Consider the following 20,617-nt stretch of genomic DNA (forward strand, 5'->3'; position numbering starts at 1 on the left):
AAAGCGCTACGGCCTGTTCAGTTTGGTGCTTCTGTTTGTTCCCCGTGTCTCAAAACATGCTATTACACCAAGAAAGAATGACTGAAGAGGGAAAACCAAAATCAAAAAGAAAAATTGGTAAATCACAAACTTTCTGCGAAAGCAAGCAAAGCGAAATGAGTACTGCATACAAATAAAGGAAGACATCGCAACGTATTCGCGGTTGTTATATCCATATCGCAGCGAAGGGAAAGAAATGTTAAGATCTGCAGCTGTTAACAAAATAACTTAATCTATTTAGCGATAACTTGTTACTTAACAACAGGCGTATTTGTGACCGTAAAAAAATATCTCGAAGGAATTATGTACTATAACGCGACTTTAGAGAGGTTATTTAGGCTTTACCCTCACGATTAGTAATCTTCGCATTTTAGCGTAATCCACGCGCTGTCGGTCGATCACACAAATGAACGCCCGTACATCGCACGCACGTAACAGTTCGCAATAAGAGGTAAGATCGAAGCTGCAAAGTGAGAGGGATACTAAACCTGAATCTGTCGATCGACCACAGGAAGGAACGCCTGTGGTCAATCGCATTGACTCCTATCCCTGATGCTGCCAAGTAAATGAGAAGGAAAACTTACGAATCAATCGATCAGAGAAATAAACGCATGTACAATGAATGTACGTAATCGACCACAATGATTGCTATGTCTGATGCTGCGAAGCGAAAGGCATAGTATACTTAAAACCATCTTAGAGGTTAGCGGTTGTAGCGACACACTGATTACACAATTTCCTTCCCAAACAACTAAACTATTCCGGGCCGCGTGTGGTAAGTAAGTGGTAAGTTGTACGGTGACGAAACTTACCTTAACAAGGGCGTAAGACAAAGTCCTCGCAGACAATGCTCGAGAAAGATGAGGGGAGCGAGGACGAGACATATGACAGGAAAGCACTTGAAGGGGCGGGTGGAAGACACGCCGCGAACATTAATGTCGGCCACACGGAGGCGAAGCAAGAGTCAAGGGCATTTGCAGTTAAGTCACGTACCAGCAGCGGCAGTCAACAGTTTTTAGTAGTTTTCGTATTGAGCGCATATATTTTTTCTTCCCGCTTGAACACGACAATAGCCGACATGTACGTCATATCTGCGCAATTTCTAAAGGTTATGGAACGCGTGTTACATAAAATGGTTAGTTAATATACAATAAAGCGCAAGAGAGACACGACGAAATAAAGAAGACAGGACCGCGCTATGTATGCCTCTTGCGCTTTCTATATTTAGTACGTTGAACCAACTAGCCCACCTTAATATTTTACTAAAATATTCATATTTCTGAATATTGGGATTTAAAAAATTACTGAGTTTAATTTATGTCATCTTTCATCACGAGGACTACGGATGTTGTAACTTAACCTTCTGTGTTCATTCAGTTACTTTGGCGATGGTTAATATCAATCACTATTTCACAATTTGCAGAAAGGCTGGGAACGACACAAACATCACTTAAGCATGCTATAAGGGCCACCGAAACGCCCAACGCATGCAACTGCCAAGGAAACATCACATCGTTGTTGTTGTTCTTTCAACCAATCCAGATAAAGTCTAATGGACTCGAACGGTCGCATTTGGCGCTGCCTGCATCGCATTGCGGTAGCCTTCGAACATGTGGCCGCCTCCTTTGAAACCGGCGCCGCCCAAGCACCCTTTCAGATCAGATTTAGAACGCCCAGTTTTCAGAGAAATCAACTAAAGACGACAGAAAGAAACGGTAACCAAGCGGCGGGCTTCTTTCGTTCCTTTTGCCCTGCACCATCTTCCGCGTCCTTCCATTCTTGTTTTTACTGCTTTTGTCACGAAAAGCAAAACCTAGACAGGAAAAACAAAAAAAGTACATCGTCTTACGCTATTTTTTGAGCAAGGAATTATTTCATGGCCCATTGCGTACCCGGCTTTCATGGCGAAACCATCGCTCAAGCAATGTTTCTTTAGGATCTGTCACTTTATTTTTTTGTTGTTGTTGTCTCCCCGAGAATTCAGAAGTTCTTCTATTGCTCCGCGTTCACTGGTGGAAGCTCTCGAGCCCCGGTGCTCATATCAAAAGCAAACAAGAATTACCCCTTCGCGATTACGCTTTTTTCCCCCTTTGTGAAGTATTATGCACAAGGTAAACATTCAACCGCGGTAAAAGCGAAGGTTGAAAAAAAAATAAAGTTATATGTTACAGAAAACAGCGTTTTGCATCAAAATATGTAGACGATATGAGTTTGAATATTGTGAGCAAAAAGATTAAATTTAGTTGGGATTATATTTTACTTTTTCTACTTTCTAGCGAGACGCGTTCGTTCTTTGTCCAGACCTGAATTACTTAGGATTAAATCCCGGAATTTCAAATCGTCTATTTCCCGATTTTCTAGATTTGCGTCGACTTGGAACGTAAATATTTAACTGTAGTTGTCAGGGTTCCATGCCTTGTTTGGTTTTGTATTCCGGTTTGAATAATATTTATTATATTCAACATGCCGCCAGCATTTAAGGTTCTAGAGAAAGGTGCGTTTGCAAGCAAGAAACAAGGAAATAGAATTGAGCTATTGGATATATTGTAACTATCGTAGAATATTTGTAGACAACGGTAATTAACACATTTATGAATTGTTGGTCATCCAGAATTATTAACCTTTGTGAGTGCCGGAAGGCGATCCCACTCTTCACTCTAAAAAAAGCCTGTGCGTCTGCTTTCCCGCACAACACTCGGAGAGTCAATCACCGCAACTTACGTAGGCAGCTCAGCGAATGACGATGGCGAAACATATGTTTAGACCAAAAAACGCAGTCTGCGCTGTGATATTAAGCAATGCGAAACGTCACGCTTGCATTGCTTAATGTCACAACCCAGACTGCGTTTTTTCATCTAAATATATGTTTCGGCATCGTCATTCGCTGAGCTGCCTCCGTAAGTTGCGGTGATTGGCTCTTTGAGTGCTGTGCGGCAAAGGAGACTCACGGGTTTTTTTAGAGTGTTTAGATGGGCGTTATTTAAACGAAATGGCTGAAAATGTATGTTATACCCGTGCCACACGGGCCATCCGAATGCCATTTTCAACGAATGACAAATGACAAATGCCAGGCTTCCATTAGGCTGCCCCGCTAATGGACAATAATATTATTATCCCTTAGTGGGGCAGCCTAATGGCAACCTGGCATGGCGAGTCCCAAGTATATAATTTCAGTGTGACCGACATTGGTACCGCTTACAACCACCTATGGCGAGATGGTTGCTATGAAACGCAAAGTGTTGTAAATCAGCACATCATACTAAAACGTGGATGTTTCAACCGGCCTTTACTCTTGAATGTAATAGAGACAAAAATGGCTGGCGATCTGTGCGTGGTTCTGTTTTCTTTTTCGAACAGAGACGCCCGATTCTCCGGATGACATCCGCGTGGTGGAAGCGTCGAGCCGCCGCATCACTCTGCGATGGAATGCGCCCTTCAATGGAAACAGCGACATCATCGGATACTTCATTCAATGGAAAGAAGTTGCTGGTAATATCAATCACTCGCTATGCTGAAACGATTATAATACGGAATGTGAGGAATAATCTTAATACGTAAAGGACGAGCGTGTTGTTAATAGTAATGAAAATGAGGAAGGGACAACAACGACAACAAGGCTATTTGGAAGTCTGTCCCTTGTCCCTTCCTCATTTTCAATCAACTTTATCATACAATTTTTATGTAATATAAAGTGGTTGGTAGCACTTATTTTTTTTTCTTTGCAGCTACTTAGTTACAAAAAAATTCTCATAAGAAAGTTTATTTCAGAAAAGACAACATACAAAAAAACAAATTAATTTTTAATTTTTTTTTTATATTGTACTGTTTTTCTTAAAGAAATGGTAACAAACTTAGCTCATCTTAATTGGGTTGTTTTGGGATGAATAGGAAGAAAGACAAAGTTGATACATCCAAATATCATGAAGATGTTCATTAGCTGAGATTTACTTGCATGTGGCCCTGGTGAAAATGCAGGTTCCTGGCAAAAGGATGCCCGGCAATTAGAAGTGAGCGCAGCAAATACTACGGCAGTACTGGACGATCTGCAGCCGATAACGTCGTACCACCTTCGTGTGCTCTCGGTGAACCAACTGGGGCGGAGCGACCCCAGTTCTATGATATCGGTCACCACAGATGAAGAAGGTGAGTTTTTAGTCAACGTAGGTCACCTAAAGTTTTGCTTTTTTTTTAAATGTTGCCTTTTTATCATGGTTTAGGCCAGACTTTCTGGCTAGATTGTGTTCCAAACCTTTATATTTTAGAATCCCGGGTGTCTGCGGGAGTGCCATTGAATGGAAGTGGGCATTATGCTGCTGCGTTTGACGATACTGGAATGGCGTAATAAAAATACGGTGACATCGCGAATATGCGTCGTTTTATAAAATCTTGAAATAGAAATTAGAATCAACGTCGTGTTCAAACCCTATTCGTTATCTGTTTTTTACTTTAAATTTTTTAGTACGTTCAAATGTAAATAGCACTGACTATGTTCGCTAGTGATTAATGACATTTGTTTTATTATGTCTGAAAAAAATGACTCAATTCATAAAATATATTAAATGAACCTTTAACAACTCAAACGTGCCTTTAAATATTATTTACTAAATATCTCGAATTACCCAATGCTTTATAAAAACATGCTTAACATACGTATAAACGAACAAAAAATGAAAAGCAAAGTTTTACATTTAGTTATGCGAATGCTATTGAGCTTTTTCTTCCGAAGGTTGGTCTCCTACTTTATAATAGGCGAATTCTAAAATTGTAGCCGAGTTTAGACGCGTATGTAAAATCTGTACGAATAGTGCATTATTATGACGACAGATATTTGAGAGGCTTCATTACTCCCGTTGCTTTTTGCTTCAGTGCCTTCCAAGCCCCCGGAGGAGCTCGTAGTGGTTCCTGTCACTTCCCAAATACTGAAGGCCTCTTGGAAAGTGAGTCAACAGAATCATAATGGTTCTAGATTTTGGTTGGAAATTCATTCATTATCCCGTTACTAAAGCCACTCTTCAGAAACGCCAAGCATAAACGATTCTAATCACGTTTCTCTCTTCGTGATCTGCGCTTCGGCGTCCTGATTGGCTGATGCCAGGATGCCATTGTAGGCAGAGCGATGACAAGATACCTGGCACTATCGCCGCCCTGAGGTTCTTAAGCTATCAGTGCATTCCTGAGTCTATGAGGATCGCAAGGTCGTCCGCTTCTCGCGCAGGAGCGGCGGTGACGTCAGAACGATGAGCTATGATTGGCTCTGATTGGAAGGATAGTGGGTAAAACCTCGGTGCTAGAGGCCTTGAGATATAGCCACTATCCTTCCAGTCAGAACAAATCAGAACTCGGCTTTGTGACGTCACCGCAACCCCTGCGCAGGAAGCAGACGAACTTGCGATCCGCATAAAGTTACTGACGGTTAAAGAAACGCAGGAACGCACGGCGTGTGCTCACTGTGTTCACACTTCTTGCTTTGCGTTTAGTTTCTCGGCGTTCTTATAGACCAATTTTGGAATTTCATTGGATGTAGGGCAGTAATAAGATGCTCGTGACATGTAACATCCTACGTATATTTGGATATAAGTGACTAAAGTTCGAAATGTACATATATATATATATATGTATATATATATATATATATATATATATATATATATATTACGAATACATTTCGTGCTAAGCAACAGTGAAAGAAAAGATGCGGTGAACATATGAATATGAAAAGAAGAGCAGTTTCACAGAGGCCTGGTCATACACTTAGGGCTCGGTCCAACATAGATTCACGCGCCATTGCCATTGAATAGTCTAGTATTTTGTTTTAAACTTTGGACGCCGTAACTTATGCCATCTGGTATTGGCTAGTATAAGCGGAAATGAATGCTCTAGAACAGAATATGACTTTTAAATAGCTTCTTAAGCCGCTTGTGAAAAGAGGAAAAAAAAATAGCTGCTCTTACTTTTTGTAAAGAGATAAACGTCTTCACGACGGCTGTTCTTTTTTTTTCGCTTTTGCAAAAACGCGCCCACAAAAGATTACATTTATGAGCAAATGCAGATGTGTACCAAAACACTGAGTTGCTGAAATATTCATCGAGGAAGAAACGTTCTTTATTTGACTTAAATAAATAATTTGCATTCACGAGAATTTTTTTTTTCTAGAGCTGCGTTTATGTTGTTTAGAATTATGTCATGTCGGTGCGTTCCTAGCGTCTGCAGCGCACAAAACACTCCAATGGCAATGTCGGTTTTTGTGCTGCGCAAAACAAAACCGAAACATTTCCCTAGAAGACTTTAACTATCAGAACCTCAACTGCACATAAAATGTTATAATATATGCGGTATGCCTGATTGTGCTGTATGGTGAAACAAAAGCAGACAAAACATTAATGGTAACCACTAAACTTAGTTTGGTCAAAAGACTCACGCATTATTTTATTAAACATCGCAGAGTTCATAGATATGTATGGTTAAAAATTAACTATTATATTCCACGTATGTCTATTTTGTCATATTGTTGCTCGCATACATTACACCCGTAAATCTTACACTTAGTAACTGATCGTCTATGGTTTCTACATCGTCCTCTTTATGTATGATGAAATTAACTTTTCGAAAGCCCTGTAACTTTAGCTTAGCACATAATGAAATTATTAAATATTTTACTCCTGCGACTAATCATATCTTAATTTGGTAGCAATGGGGATTAATCTGCTCGGATTAACTAAGATGTGATTTTTCACCTTTGGTTCAATCTGTTAATCACTGTGTTTCAATCAATGAAGCCATTGCTTCCGAACGTGATTCAGCAGTAATTCGTGAAAAAGTTGCTTTTCAATATATATTTGGTTTTGGGGTGTGTTTATGTCCGGTACTGTTTTGTTTTGATCATTATCACATGGCAGGGCGACACATCTAGTGTCTCGTTAATTCCAGTATACTATGTTTGTTTTTCACCATTGGTTAGATTTTATCCTGTCGTATTTGTTGTCCTAAAATTTATTAACCGTATTCATTGCCTTTCTCTTGCCAGGCCCCTCTATCGTGTAATACATTCCACACGAATGTCTAGAAGAGAAGTAAACTTGATCTAGAACTAAATCAATGTTCGTTTCAGCCTCCACCCAACTTCTCCGCTCACGGCCGCATCCGGGGCTATTACGTGGGCTACAAGCCCCTCGGCTCCGGAGAATCGTTTGTATACAAGACCATCGACGTGTTGGACGGCTTCGTGCCCGAGATCAGCATCGGTAACCTGAAGCGCTCTACAAAATACACGGTCATCGTGCAAGCATTCAACGGCAAAGGCGCCGGACCACCGTCGCCGGAAGTCACAGCACAGACCTTTGAACACGGTACGGTAAAGTTGCGCAAATACCTCGGTGCCAATGCAATAACGAATAAAGTATCATTCACTAAATTAATTATTTTTTTTCAGTTCTAGTCAAAAATGTTTTAAAAGCCAGGATTCATGACTACAAAGCAAATATCTCCAATAGAAAATAAAGCACAAATACTCCAAATACAAAGCAAATTCATGATTACAAAGGAAATACCAATTTCCTAGGCAGCACTGATGATGTCTCCCGCACGGGAGACAAAACGTCTTCTCATAAATTCTTGACATTGTTATATAAGCTGGAAGTATTTGCTTTGTATTCAATTTTTTCAGCGCTTGTTTTCTTTGTCAATTAAACAAACAGGGTTCCTAGAATTTATTTCAGCGTACATTTTAATGATATTGATTTCAAACAACTTGGTGTTGGAGAGAGGTTGGTCATAACCATGACCTATTGTCACCCTGACCTGCCCAGCTCGCCTTGTAGAAGGGATCGCGACCGCAGCGTTTCGTCACGTAATCACTACGCGGCGCTACGTAGAGGCCTTTTTGCTTCATAGGGCACCCGCATATCGACGAGAGAAGGCGTTATCTGGCACTGTCCTTACTAAGCTAATTTTCCGAGATCCCACCAGTGGGTGCGCGAGGTATGTGTGGCTATGGGCGCCGGCTGCCAGCAAAGTGGCTGCCATGGGGGCAATAAATGATCTGATAGCATGCCGTATTTTAATGTTCTTTTTTCGTCGAAGTGGTTGGCACTGTTATTGTTTCAACAATTTCAGCAAATTATAATGGAGACACTGCAATGTGTGCCAACTACGGAGTTGGCGCTTAGCACACAGATTCATATTTAAATCGAAAGTGCATTCCGAAGATTTCCCCCTGCAACTGGTCATATTAGTTCTTACTCTATATATTTATACTACCAGCATTTATACGTATTTTTGACAAGAACACGCACAGGAAACAACAGTCTTCCAAATATTTTATTTCGACATGTCAAATCACCTGCAACAAGTTCTATAATAGCAATAGGAAAACTTCGTGAGGTGAAGGGAACGTACCAGCCGACGACATTGCGGGAACTGTACTTTCATCATAACCTGAAATCTTCTAACAAAGAGCCATTCAAATTTGTGGTACTTAAGCTGCCCGTTTCTTGTTCGCCTTAATTCCAATCCGACTCCTAACAAACTCTACACAAAAGGTTTTCTTACGCAAAAAGAAAGAAAATAAATGAAAGACGTTTACAACCTCCTGCAACGCCGAATTAGAGCGCAGCTCTTGAGGAGGAGGAGGGGGAAACTGAGAGGAGAGTAGGCCCCCCTCTCTCCCCTTCGTCATGTGACATCCGAGAGTCACGTGACTCTCGTGACGTCACGGTTACGCCGACGGCGACGGCGACGCCGCTCAAGCTGGAAATAAGTGCCTAAGAGCTGCGCTCTAAAAAAAAGATGGAGTCCGGACAAATTTGTGAGGTGGCACAAAATGAAGTCCTATCTAAAATCTACTAGTATGCTTCCTTTCCCCCTAAAGAATGCACTGCCTCAATTCAGACGACATTGCAAACGATCGCGCTCTTCTGCTGCCACAGCTTTGCGCGGAACATGCTCCTTGAATTGCTTCGCGAAATATGATATCGCGGTAATCAACTGCAACCAGCAGCGCGAAAGGGAGGTTGTGAATCGCGTTCAGGCCACAGAACAGCGTGCAAAGAACGTCCGAAATGATGAAATAAGGCATTATAACGGCGATATTCTACCATTGAGAGCCATTTTATGGGCAACTCACAATTGCAGTAAGTCTTGATCAGAACGGCTGTACGATAGAATGCTCTTCGAACTGGTCTCAATACTCCCGTGAGAAACGATAGTGGGTCTTAATTACGAGTAATGCCGCACTTTTCAGTTACAGAGTTTGGTATTAATTAGACGGTTTGAAAGATTCCTTGGTCCACGTGAGAAATATCGTTTTTTACTGTAATTTTCTTCTTGTGGCCAAGCATGTAGAAACAATATTTTTCTTTGTTAAATTATGTCAATTAATTCATATCCTCAATGGCTAACCGAAAATAAAACGTATTGCCACAGCAGCACGCACCCTCATGCCTGTGAACTGAGAACACAAGAAAGTATTCTTCGGAAAACTCATTGCGTCATCTTTATCATAAAAAATTGGTCGGTTCATAGGTCTGACCTATTCTGCAATACTCTCCATAGAACTACGGCCGCAGCTGAAGAAATATCTACGGGCTCCTGCCGCATGAAGATGTCGGGTGGGAAAGAAGCAAATGCCCATGGCTCGATGTCTGGTAGAGGCAAATGTGCAGCCCCCCGCGTCGCCATCTCCGAGGTGCATATCCGGAATTGCGTGCGATTGCGTTCGCCGAGTAGCGCGAGAGAGAGTCGCGTGAACTGCCCTTGCCGCAGAGCACGCGAGCTAGGCCCATGTTCAGAGCGATGAGCGAAGATCGCGGAATCACGGCTGCCGGGAGCGGCGTCTATCGCCGTTTCAATCAGACAGGAACGCGTCGCGTTGAAGCGAGCAAACGAGCAAGCTAGCAGAAAAAAATAAGGACGCGCGTGCACACTGCGCTGTTCTCGGCAGTAAGTGGCGATCTGTGTGACGTCACTTAAATTACCAAGTTTTCGTGACATCGACCTTCCAACTTTGCATCCCCTTCCAAGCGCGGAGAAAGACGTAGGTCTGCGCCAAAAGACCAATGATAGCATGCGTATCTTCAATCATTCGTTCTTGTGCTCCCACTACGCAGATCCTCCACAGCCTCCAGCAGTGCACATTGTGTCAACGTCGGCCACAGCAGTCACTGTTTCCTGGGACGTTGCAAAGAAGGACACTCAGCCAATTACAGGTGAGTTGCATCGCAGAAAAATAGGTAGTTATACACTTCCAGGCTTATAGTGGTGACATGAGCAGGTCAAAGCACAGAAGACATCCGTCCGTCAAACCTGGCTCATCTTTATTACTTGTCAAGGTTTTTCTTGTTTTTTTAACTCTAATGGCGCTTAGAAAACCACGTACCTCTAGAGCAACAATCATTTCTTGAAAACATATCGGTTACACCTTTCCAGCAAACCACTTACTTTTAAGCGAACCCTAGTGGTGGCAGAATAAACTCTACTGCGGAACATTGTTCGAGCGACCAAAATATTTATTTTTTATTCTTTGATACAGAATAAAATGTATTGCTGTTTGTCGCGCTGCTTGAAGTAGAGGTCTGGGCCAGCCCGCGGGACACAAGCCGGCCCGGACCGCGGGCTAAGCTCGGGCTTCACGGCTACATTCATGAAAAGCCCGGGCCTGGAACGGGCCTTGCATTCCAGTTCACAAAGCGACACAAAGCTGGCCAGACACTTTTTTTTAGCAGCAATGTTTTTTTTGGAATTTGGTTCGGGGACGGGGTAAGGGGGGGGGGGGGGGTATTTTTTTAGTTTGTATTGTTGGTTCCTACACATTCTGAGACTCCTTCCACAATTCCAAGCAGCATGTAGTAACCGTAATAGCCTATATGCGAAGGGAGGCTTTCTTTGCGTGCTTGGCGCTTAACAGCATCTTATCACGCACGGGGAAATCGGTTTTGTGCCCGCATAAAGATCACGGGTTTAGTCCTCTATCTATAGACCTTGCAGTCATTTGTCGCTCGGTCGCACGTCACGCCAACACCCTCGTGATGGCCGACGTCCAGAAACGACCGTTTCGCCGTCAAAGAAAAAGGAGAGATGAAAACAGCGCAAGTGCTTGACGTGGATGATTTTGGCTTGACTGACCGGTCCTTCGGTGACAGATGATCATGTCACTCTAATTATATCTTTATCTGACACTTAAGTATAGACATTGATGGGCCTGCCCTGCAGAAATAATGGCACTAAAGTAAGCATACGCTTGCAAGAATGGGACAGTACCTCATCCATATCTGCCTGACATCACTTTATCGAAGAATGACATATTATGCATTTTCTCAAGGATGGACAAGCTGTACAAATTATAAACAACACGAGCGACAATACCTATTTAGTTTTTGTTTGTTTCCCGTATAATCAAAGTATCTGATGCCCCAGAAACAACTGTAGTTTTTGAACATTCCGGAGTGCTAACTTAGGAGTTATACATCATATAAATTGCAATAACGGCCTGAGATGCAAATGTAAAATCATGCGACCACTCGGGTTGATATTTCGACTGCTGATACAGTAATGTATCGTTTATATGGACCCCTCTTATATGGACACTCAGCTATATAGACACCGTTTTCGGGGAGAAACTGGGGAAATACATGCGTTTATTTCTCGTTATTGTAGAGAACTCACATTATTGACGAGTTTAGGGGGGATCGCAGATGTCCATATTACCGAGACATCACCGTACCATCAATATTCTACTGAAATACTAAAGGAAATTAGCTGTGTTTGCAACAGGAACGTTTAAACAGGTGTTGAAATTAGTTTCGCGCTCTTAGTGTCTTGCTTTCTCAACACATATGATGATACGAACCTCATAAATATTAGCTCGTGTAGCAAAAAAGCGCGAAAGTATATTATGAGAACGAGTTAAACGATGACAGGGCTTTATTTAGTCTCCTCTCTCCCGCAGCATTACGCTAACGTCATTGATCTTATATTTGATAGCGTTACGTTTGAAGTATTCGTAATATGTTTACACCTAGATTTTAGAATAGTGACTCAAAATGTATCAACGGTGCATCTGTAAAAATCGGATTCACGAATTTAGTAAGAAACATCTCAGTTAGGCTTATATCTTTCAGAAACATAAGGGTGGCCATCTCAATGTTTTACAACAGGATTGTGTCCGAGGTATACCTCCCAGTGTTTGTTAGTTCTAGGCTGTTTTTTTTTAAATTTTTATCGCCGAAAGTGTTTAAAAGCTAGGATCACAGAGGAGAGTGTGACATCACTCTACAAACAAATCGCCTGGCATATTCTGGTCATTCTTACCCCAACTTAATCCGTAGGTTTGATTAAGATCCTGTGTGCTTATTATGGCGAATGCCTTATATGTCTCATCATTCAGTCGACCTTCAAAGTCCTTGAGCGAAAACACGTCGGCGTCACGAAAGGTACCAAAACGGCTACGTGACATTTGCACATTCTAATATGAAGAGATTTGTCGCGCTTGCCCCTCGGCTGGCGTCGAACCAGCGATGTTTCGTTCAGTAGTCCTACACTGTACCCTCCACACCACATCCTTAAATCATTTGTTTGTTTTTATTGCATCGATCGGCGATTGGAATTTCGCCTTCAAGTCGTCTTAGTGATAGGATAAGAGACCCTCTGAATTTTTTTCGCACGATGCACATCTGATCCTGCTTTAATTCGTTGGATTGGTGAACACCTTGTTCACCTATGTTAATAATTAAAACTTACACTCAATAAAAAAAGAACACAATTTTAGAGCCTTTGGATGCTTTTTAATGTTAGCATTTTTTTCCCGCAAGTGCTGCGCACTTGTATATTGGTCTAATTAACATAGCAAGGTCACATCATGTTGTGTGCACCATATCAGTGTTTTCTTAAGTCCTTCTGTACAGAGTACTGTTGTTTTAACAAATGTCGTTTAAAATAATAAAAAAACAGCTAATAAAAAGAGTATTATTCCCGAGTTTCATCTGTGCGAAAAGCCTTATTCAGCAGATTCTATAATGAAAAAAAATGTAAATTTTGATTTTGTTTTATACGCTAAGCTGCGAACCTTCGTTAGCAGCGCCATCTTCCCCAAGCAAACTCACACACATGCTTGTTGTAGCACCCTCCAAAAAATGTATGACGCCAAAGCGCATATCGATCGAGTTTTTCAGTCGCAAGATCTGCTCCCCGAGGGCGCTGTCCGCTCCAGAACGTTGGTCGTTTCACTTTGACTCCCTAGATGGCGGAACCGCGCCAGCATTTGAAGGTGGCACAATTAATGCTGAAACGCGCGGAGTTTGGTTCCGGCGTTATCTTAATTCGTAAAAGACAGTTCGTTAGTCGGCGTCGAAAGAGCGCGTCTATTTTCTTGTAATTTATTAATAGACAAAATGAGAGGTGTTTTTTTTCTTTTGTCACTGGCACGCCTTCAGCTAGTACAGTGCTAAACATTTTTTATTTTTGTTGTAAAAACACTGACATAACGCAGAAGATTTACACTATAACTTTGATGCGACAAATGAAGAGGTTCTTTAAATTACAGCATCGTCACTCCAAATCAGAAGGTATGGTCCTTGCTTATGCTTAATGATTTGAATCCCTTATACAATTTGCAACACTTAAATGTTTTGCAGGTCATGCAGGGAACTGGCGGAACCAATAACTTAGCAGTTAAGACACAGAATGCTAATGTCGTTAGCCATGACTTTGTCAACTTAATAAAAAAAACAACAACTTTATGTTCAAAAATGTAAGCAACTTTAGAAACCCTATAGAATTATTTTATGCCCAATCACCTTAGATGCAGCATTGTTGCGAGCTGTAATATCGCTCAACAATATTATTTCATTATTTAATGTATATTATTAGGTCAATACAGCGTGCGACAGATATGGCGCGAAGCAGACGCATACCGAATCTGTCACCGCTTCGACTTTGCGCTCTCGCAGGCTTCGTTCTTTACTGGAAGTCCGAGAGCAGCGAGTGGAGCGAGCGGGGCGTGGACGGAGCGACGACGACGCACACGCTGGAAGAGCTCAACTGCGGAACGCGCTACCACTTCTACGTCGTCGCCTTCAACGACGTGGGCCGCAGCGAGCCCAGTTCCAGCGTCAGTGCCACCACTTCCGGAGGAGGTAGTACGCTCATTGAACAACGAGCGCGTGTGACAAAACCTTTGAACGAGTCGTTGCGAACTCGTTCCTCTTCCTGTCAAACATCTCCAGCCTTGAAGAAGCTAATGTCACCATTTTTGGGACCACCCGTAGAGAAATTGTATATAAGGCTATATCGAGAATTGGGCAAGTCAGGCTAGATATGGGGGACACTGACAGGGTATTTATGCTCACAAAGATATTTATCTGTACATGACATACGAGAGCTCAGCTACACAAAACACAATTTCCGGCTCGAAAACCATTCACTAACAACTGGCCGATTTGAGTCGCGCTTACTCTATTCTCAGTGGTCACGAGCCGTTTCTATGGTTTCTGTGCTGCTTCATAAAGTACGTTCCCCATCTCAGGGTTTACAAGATGTCGATTATTTTTCCCCTACATTTAAGTGGGCACTGAATTGGTGTTGAGTTCACCTGACGTCAATTTCCCAGCTAAATCTAGCGGGAAAGAAAATGTATGTGTAAGTGACATGACCATGTCGCAGGACGTAAATTTTTCTGTTAATTGTAGCGGATAAACTGATTTTGTGCATACGTCACGTGCCTTAAAGCCATGTACGTCATGTGACGTGACATGCCACGGCTTGACAAAACGCGGTTTCACAAAATACGGCTTCACACAATCCGGAGCAAAGAACGTTTCGCGCTAAAAATAAGTCGTGGAAGCTCGTAGTAGGCAGGCCACGGGAAAGCTTCTGCTTGACAGACGTAAAGTTGTTTTGCACAACACCAGTTTCTCTCTTCAGTACTTGTCGGGTGTCACAATGATTCCCTTTACGACATACGTTCTGCAGGACCACGCCGCATTAAGAACACTTGCGCAATTTACACAACAAATGATGCAATCTCCAGACGTCCTAGGTGAAAGTTACGTATCCTTCAGTGTGCCGCATGCGCTGATGCTGAGAAACTAGACGGCATATGGAGCAATCGCTCTCGCTGCGCTCTCATTAGTTCAGTTTCCTCTCCTCTCCATTGGGGACTTCTGATGCCCAGGCAAGTATCCGCATAATTACCACTTTGAGGCGCTAAATCCTCGCCGTTTTCGGCAAACGAACCGAGGCCAATGCCGAGACGCTGCACGCAGTTACACCGTGGATAGTGAAAACACCCTGAGAAAGGGAAAAACAAAAGACGGAAAAACACAGTCTTGGACAGAAACTAGTTACTCGTAACGCGTTACAGGTAACTAGTTACTTTTGAGTAACTTGTAAGTGTAACTCGTTACTGCGTAATCGAAACAACTTGTAACTATAACAGGGTTGCTATTTTTCGAAGTAACTGTACGTCGGTACAGTTACTTCTCAGACTTATGTTCAAAAACACTGCAAACACGACCACCAAATCGCCTCGCAACTAGTGAGAAAGTGCCAAGTGCTGATACTGGAAGGGCAGAGCGAAAACTGTTGCAGAAACCGTCGGAAACACGGTCAAAAATAAACTAAATTTTAGGTGATTATGTTTGGCTAGGCTGGTCCCGCCAACTGGGATAATGCGGGAGTTTGTGTCCGTACCCGCCGTGTATTGCACATCGCCCACAGCGCACGCAAATGTAACAAAGCGCGGCATCTCTAAAGCGTTTCTCTTTCCTTCATCCGGGGGAGGGAGCGAGTGCTTTTCGCGGAAGACAGTTTTTGATTATTGTCGCCCCAAACTCCCGCAGGCTTACGGCTCGAACTGTTTTCCGAACCTCGTCTTTTTGCCGCAAAGCATGCATTTCCTTCCCCTCTAATCTGAATCGTCCAACTCACATATCCACTCTTGCGGGGTCCCAACTTTGGCCCATTTGCTTTCCCTCTTGTTCCCCAGTGCTCTTCTTCTCGGGTCCCGTCACTTGAGAAGGAATATGCGCTCGAAACGTTTACTATAGCGAAAGAGGGGCATTGTAGACAAACAGGCAACACTAGTTTCTGTGAAAATACCGTGAGTGTTCAGGCGAGCTGGTGATAGCTAATCATGTCAGATAACACCTAAGACTCTGGTGGAGAAATCGGAAACTTTTTAGTAGAAGGAACTGACACAGAAAGGGACGACTCAAGACGTCCCTTTCTGTGTCTGTTCCTTCTACTAAATTTTTTTAATTTCTTCCACCACAGTCTGAGGTGTTATATGACATGACTTGTTTCTGGTTTTCTTGAAATTGAAAGACCGACTGTAGCTGGGACTAGGGACACTTGGCATAAGTCGATTTATAAATAATCACGTCGTGGGCTTTCCGGGTGGTCCCTTCTAGTTGGGGTGCAGAGATGGAGAAGCGCAAACGTGTCCTATCTGGTTAGAAAGTGGTGGAGACAAAATCGCAACAGCCATTTAAACTTCTACACTCAGTGGTCGTTCGTACCTTGATCTGTGCTTTGTTTTCACCACTACCGTGTTCAGCGGGTTTGACAAAGGAATGATGATGCAACATTGCTCTCCTAGTTTTCAAGAGACGCTTCGTATTCTATGAAAGATTGCGCGCTCGCAGTAGAAAACGATTCGACCGACAAGTGGATTAGAGTAGCATCAGAAAAGATCTACAAAGCTGATTGCAAGGTATGAGTTGTAATATTATTTACTTCATATTTGCATGATTTCTATTGCACCCGTCCCATTTCGCCTCACCCGAAAAATTTGAGATTGTATTTGACCAATTGTAAACTCGCACCATGATTTGATATACCCGAGATCTATACGAGTGTCATTGAAATTGTGCACACCTTTAGTGGTCGCGCTTATTTTAAAGTTCTTCGTGGATCATCAGCGGGTATCTGCTAGCTTCAAATTTTGCAATTTTGCGAAAATAAAAACGCCTGTAATTTTTCTGAAAAATAAACTATAAAGGCTTCATGTAGTGTACTTACTTCAGTACTGTCTTAAATTATGACCTTGTTCCGGGAGATATTCACGGTAAAAATTAAAATAGAAAGGACCAAACATGTTAATATTCATTATTGGGAAAATCTTAGTTTCTCAAAAAATCAGATTCAGTACCGTGACCAACACAATGGCTTATACAACATCTATGCTAATTTAAAGGCATACTAAGAAAAGTTCCTTTTCAATGCTTGCTAATATTTTTTTGTAAAGTAAAGATGAAGTAATGGTGTCACGTTAGCGAAGTAACTGTAACTGTAATAAGTTACTCTTTCGATTTTGTAACTGTAACTGTAGCAAGGTTACTTTTTTCCCCTTAGTGATTGTAACTGTAACACTGCTACATATTATCAGTAATGTGCCCATGACTGCAAACACGGAGGTCTCTGAAACCTCTGTGTTTGTCCGTCCTTATTTTGTTGTTCTCAGTCTCGAGGTGCTTTTACTATGTTCAACTACCACCAGCTCGTTTGCAACCTAAACTTCTGTTTAGTTTCACCGGCATGCTTCAATTTAGCGGAGAACTCATGTGACACTGGGAGGTCACGTGACGCCTTGGCCGCACGTGACACTGTTACGTCACGTGCCACTATGACGTCATGTGTCACTAAATTCCCGCTAAACATTGCAAACAAAAATTTCCCACAATGATGTTTTTTACAATTTAGCAGGAAATTCGTGACATCGCGTGCCGTCGAAACTGTACTTTCCTGTTAAAAATTAGCGGAATATTTGTCGACCTAGACTTAGTAGCCTACGTCGTAATTACACAAACCAACAAAATCTGTTGACCTAAAAGAAAAAAGTTACGCACGACTTTTTCTTTATTTTTTATTATTATTTTTTTTTTTTTGCTTCCGAAGAAGATTTAATGCGACCGCATTTCGGATTTTCGGCACCCATTCAATTGTCCGTCGACATTCCGTTTTTGGTCTGCCTCAGCGTTGCGCCGTTTTTTCGCCAACTCTTCCTAAATTGAGAAATTGGCGTACAACTTTACACGCCAAATTAGATTTCTCGCAAAAATATAGACGATAATAAAAATCAGTGTATAACTGTGCATACTTTAATTTATTTTTAGCGCTATATTTAGTGACAAAAGCGCTTGCTGGTAAATATGGCGGGTAAGTTGAATTAGCGTGCAATTGCGCACCAATACATATTTTTCGCCACGAGTGTGCGTTCGCTAAGAACGGACGCACACGATCTCAGGGATCGGTAGCCCAGCAAATACACTCGAATTCAAAACGATTAAGTTGACAATATTGGTGGACGTTGTCCAGTTTCTCGGGGTTTTCTGAATTAACACCGCAGTCACGCTTCTACTACATCATACACACACACATAATGACATCATGCTGCAGACATAATGATATAATTATCTGCGCACAGACCTTAAACATGATCCCGGCGTGTTTGCCTCCTTGTGCATATATATGATTGGAACTGCTGACAGGATTTTTCCTCAATGACCATTGTTACAAGATTGTGATACAAGAATGCATACAAGATTGCTATTCAAGAATGCATAAATGTGAAATAACTTTATATGCAGACGACACGAATGGTGTTGTTTTGAACCGGAAATTGTTTGGTACCCTAGAGAGAAAATGAGTCAAATATTTGGCTGGACCAACTTCCCTTAAGGTCGGATGCTAATCAGTTAGAACTAAATACGACCAAGACAAAGCATAGAAATTTAGCAGAAAATAAATCTATTAATAGCAAAATTAATATATCCTTTCAAAACTTTAAGATTAAACGCGAGGAATCATTCTAAATTTCTAGGGGTTAGTTCCCATGTAAATTTAAACTGGACTGGTCAATTAAAAAATTTCCGAAGAGAACTTTTAAGATCAATTGTTTTAATTTTTAGATTCTAAGATCTTCTCCCAAATTCATTAAAACAACAACTATATACATCTATGATTCACTCGAGCCTGTATTATTTCTATTTGTCTTGGCGACGACCACAGGAAATAATCTTAAACAATTACATCGGAAAAACGCGCGGTTCGGTTACTTTCTAATCGACCATGGTTCAATTCGACCTCCCCTAGTTTCATTAAACGTAAGATACTAAAAACATAAAACCTTTTTTGCCTACGGGTAGCTATTTTAATTCGTACTTAAATTAGGGTTCATTCTGTCATTTTTAACGGCACATATTTACCTAAGCAAACAAATCATAATTTAAGACGTCAACAATTTTCGAAACCTATAATTAGAACTAGGTCAGGTAATCAAAAACTATAATTTCAGTTAACAGACATTTCAAAGAAACATCATCGAATATATGAGTGGGCCCGAAAAATCCCCATTTATGTTTTATTTAAAAAAAATATCTCTTCGATGTTTTCAGCACATATATACCAAGTAAGTTGCGTTTCAAATGGTTTTCCTTTGTGAGAAAATTGTAATTCTTGTTTCTGTGGCGTCAGGTGGTTTTATGTTTACTTCCCGTTTTGTGCGCCACTGTCGAGTGCTGCAACTGGGGTTGGGACCTAGTCAGGGGAATTCATTCGAGTTTTGAAGCCACCTCCTTGAAAAGTTTGTCAAAAATAAAATAAACAAGCAAACAAGCAAAATACGCCTCAGGTAGTGTCTTCAAACTGTCTTTTGTATGATACAATTAGCTCCGGTCTCACTAGCTTGTTCAAATCATCTTTGTTTCAGATACGTATAATATTGCTTCATGTTGCTTTATAAATACATAACCAAGAACCACGCCTTAAACAAAATCTGCAAACTGTATTATTTTTTTTTTATTTTTTTACAATGTAGTACCAAGGTGAGTGCGGGTATAAGATTACCGGCTCTCCGCAGCTCCGCTCGCCCCGGACAAGAACGAGCTGGTGACGAGCAACTCGACGGCCGTGTCCCTGCACCTGCGCTCGTGGAAGGACGGCGGCTGCCCGATCCGCTTCTTCGCTGTCCAGTACAAGCTGCGCGGACAGCGGGAGTGGACGGCCGTGCCGGAGACCATCGACGCCTCGCTGGCCGAGTTCTACGTCGTCACGGGCCTCCAGTCGGGCTCCTGGTACCACCTCCTCGTGTCTGCGAGCAACGACGCCGGTTCCACGGAGGCCCAGTTTGTGTTCGCAACACTCACCCTGAGTGGAGGTATGCGTGACCTACAACGCAACTACTCTACCGGGGAATACGTCTAGCTCAGCGAAAATCCAACGGCCTTGGCGCCGGCAGCTTTTGCGTAGATGGAGTGGCTGGACGCGCGCCGGCTTAGGTTTTTTTTTTTCTTTAGTCGCTCAGTCGGTAAACGTTTCATAGGAGGGTAAACTCAGTGCTGCTAGGTATAAACCATCTATTCTTGATGGCGAAGGGTGAATGGGTACCTAGGGTAAGAGAAGGAGAGGCTGACAGGGCGGAAACGCGGAAGATAAGATTATCTTCAGCATTTTCACACCGCCAGCCTTGCTACTGTTACACGAGCGATAATTGTAGCGCACCCACGAGCTTCCCATGTGCTTGAAGTCGTCGTAAAATGGACTGATGTAATTCTTTTAGACGACGCTCAGCATGTTTCTAACTGAAAAC

The 20,617-nt window shown here is 42.1% G+C and overlaps 1 protein-coding gene across 1 annotated transcript in view; it reads left to right on the forward strand.

Moving 5' to 3' along the window:
• Positions 1-20,232, forward strand: part of LOC120848735 (Down syndrome cell adhesion molecule homolog) — a 98,378-nt gene extending 78,146 nt beyond the window's left edge. Inside the window, exons 12-17 of the mRNA XM_042286469.1 lie at positions 3,397-3,528; positions 4,015-4,182; positions 4,906-4,976; positions 7,148-7,385; positions 10,143-10,241; positions 19,889-20,232. Coding sequence (XP_042142403.1) covers positions 3,397-3,528; positions 4,015-4,182; positions 4,906-4,976; positions 7,148-7,385; positions 10,143-10,241; positions 19,889-20,232 — 1,052 coding nt within the window. The remainder of the gene's footprint in view (positions 1-3,396; positions 3,529-4,014; positions 4,183-4,905; positions 4,977-7,147; positions 7,386-10,142; positions 10,242-19,888) is intronic.
• The last annotated feature ends 385 nt before the right edge of the window (positions 20,233-20,617 follow it).

Source organism: Ixodes scapularis, unplaced genomic scaffold (assembly GCF_016920785.2).
Source record: "Ixodes scapularis isolate PalLabHiFi unplaced genomic scaffold, ASM1692078v2 PGA_scaffold7__128_contigs__length_106722199, whole genome shotgun sequence".
NCBI classification, from domain to species: Eukaryota; Metazoa; Arthropoda; class Arachnida; order Ixodida; family Ixodidae; genus Ixodes; species Ixodes scapularis.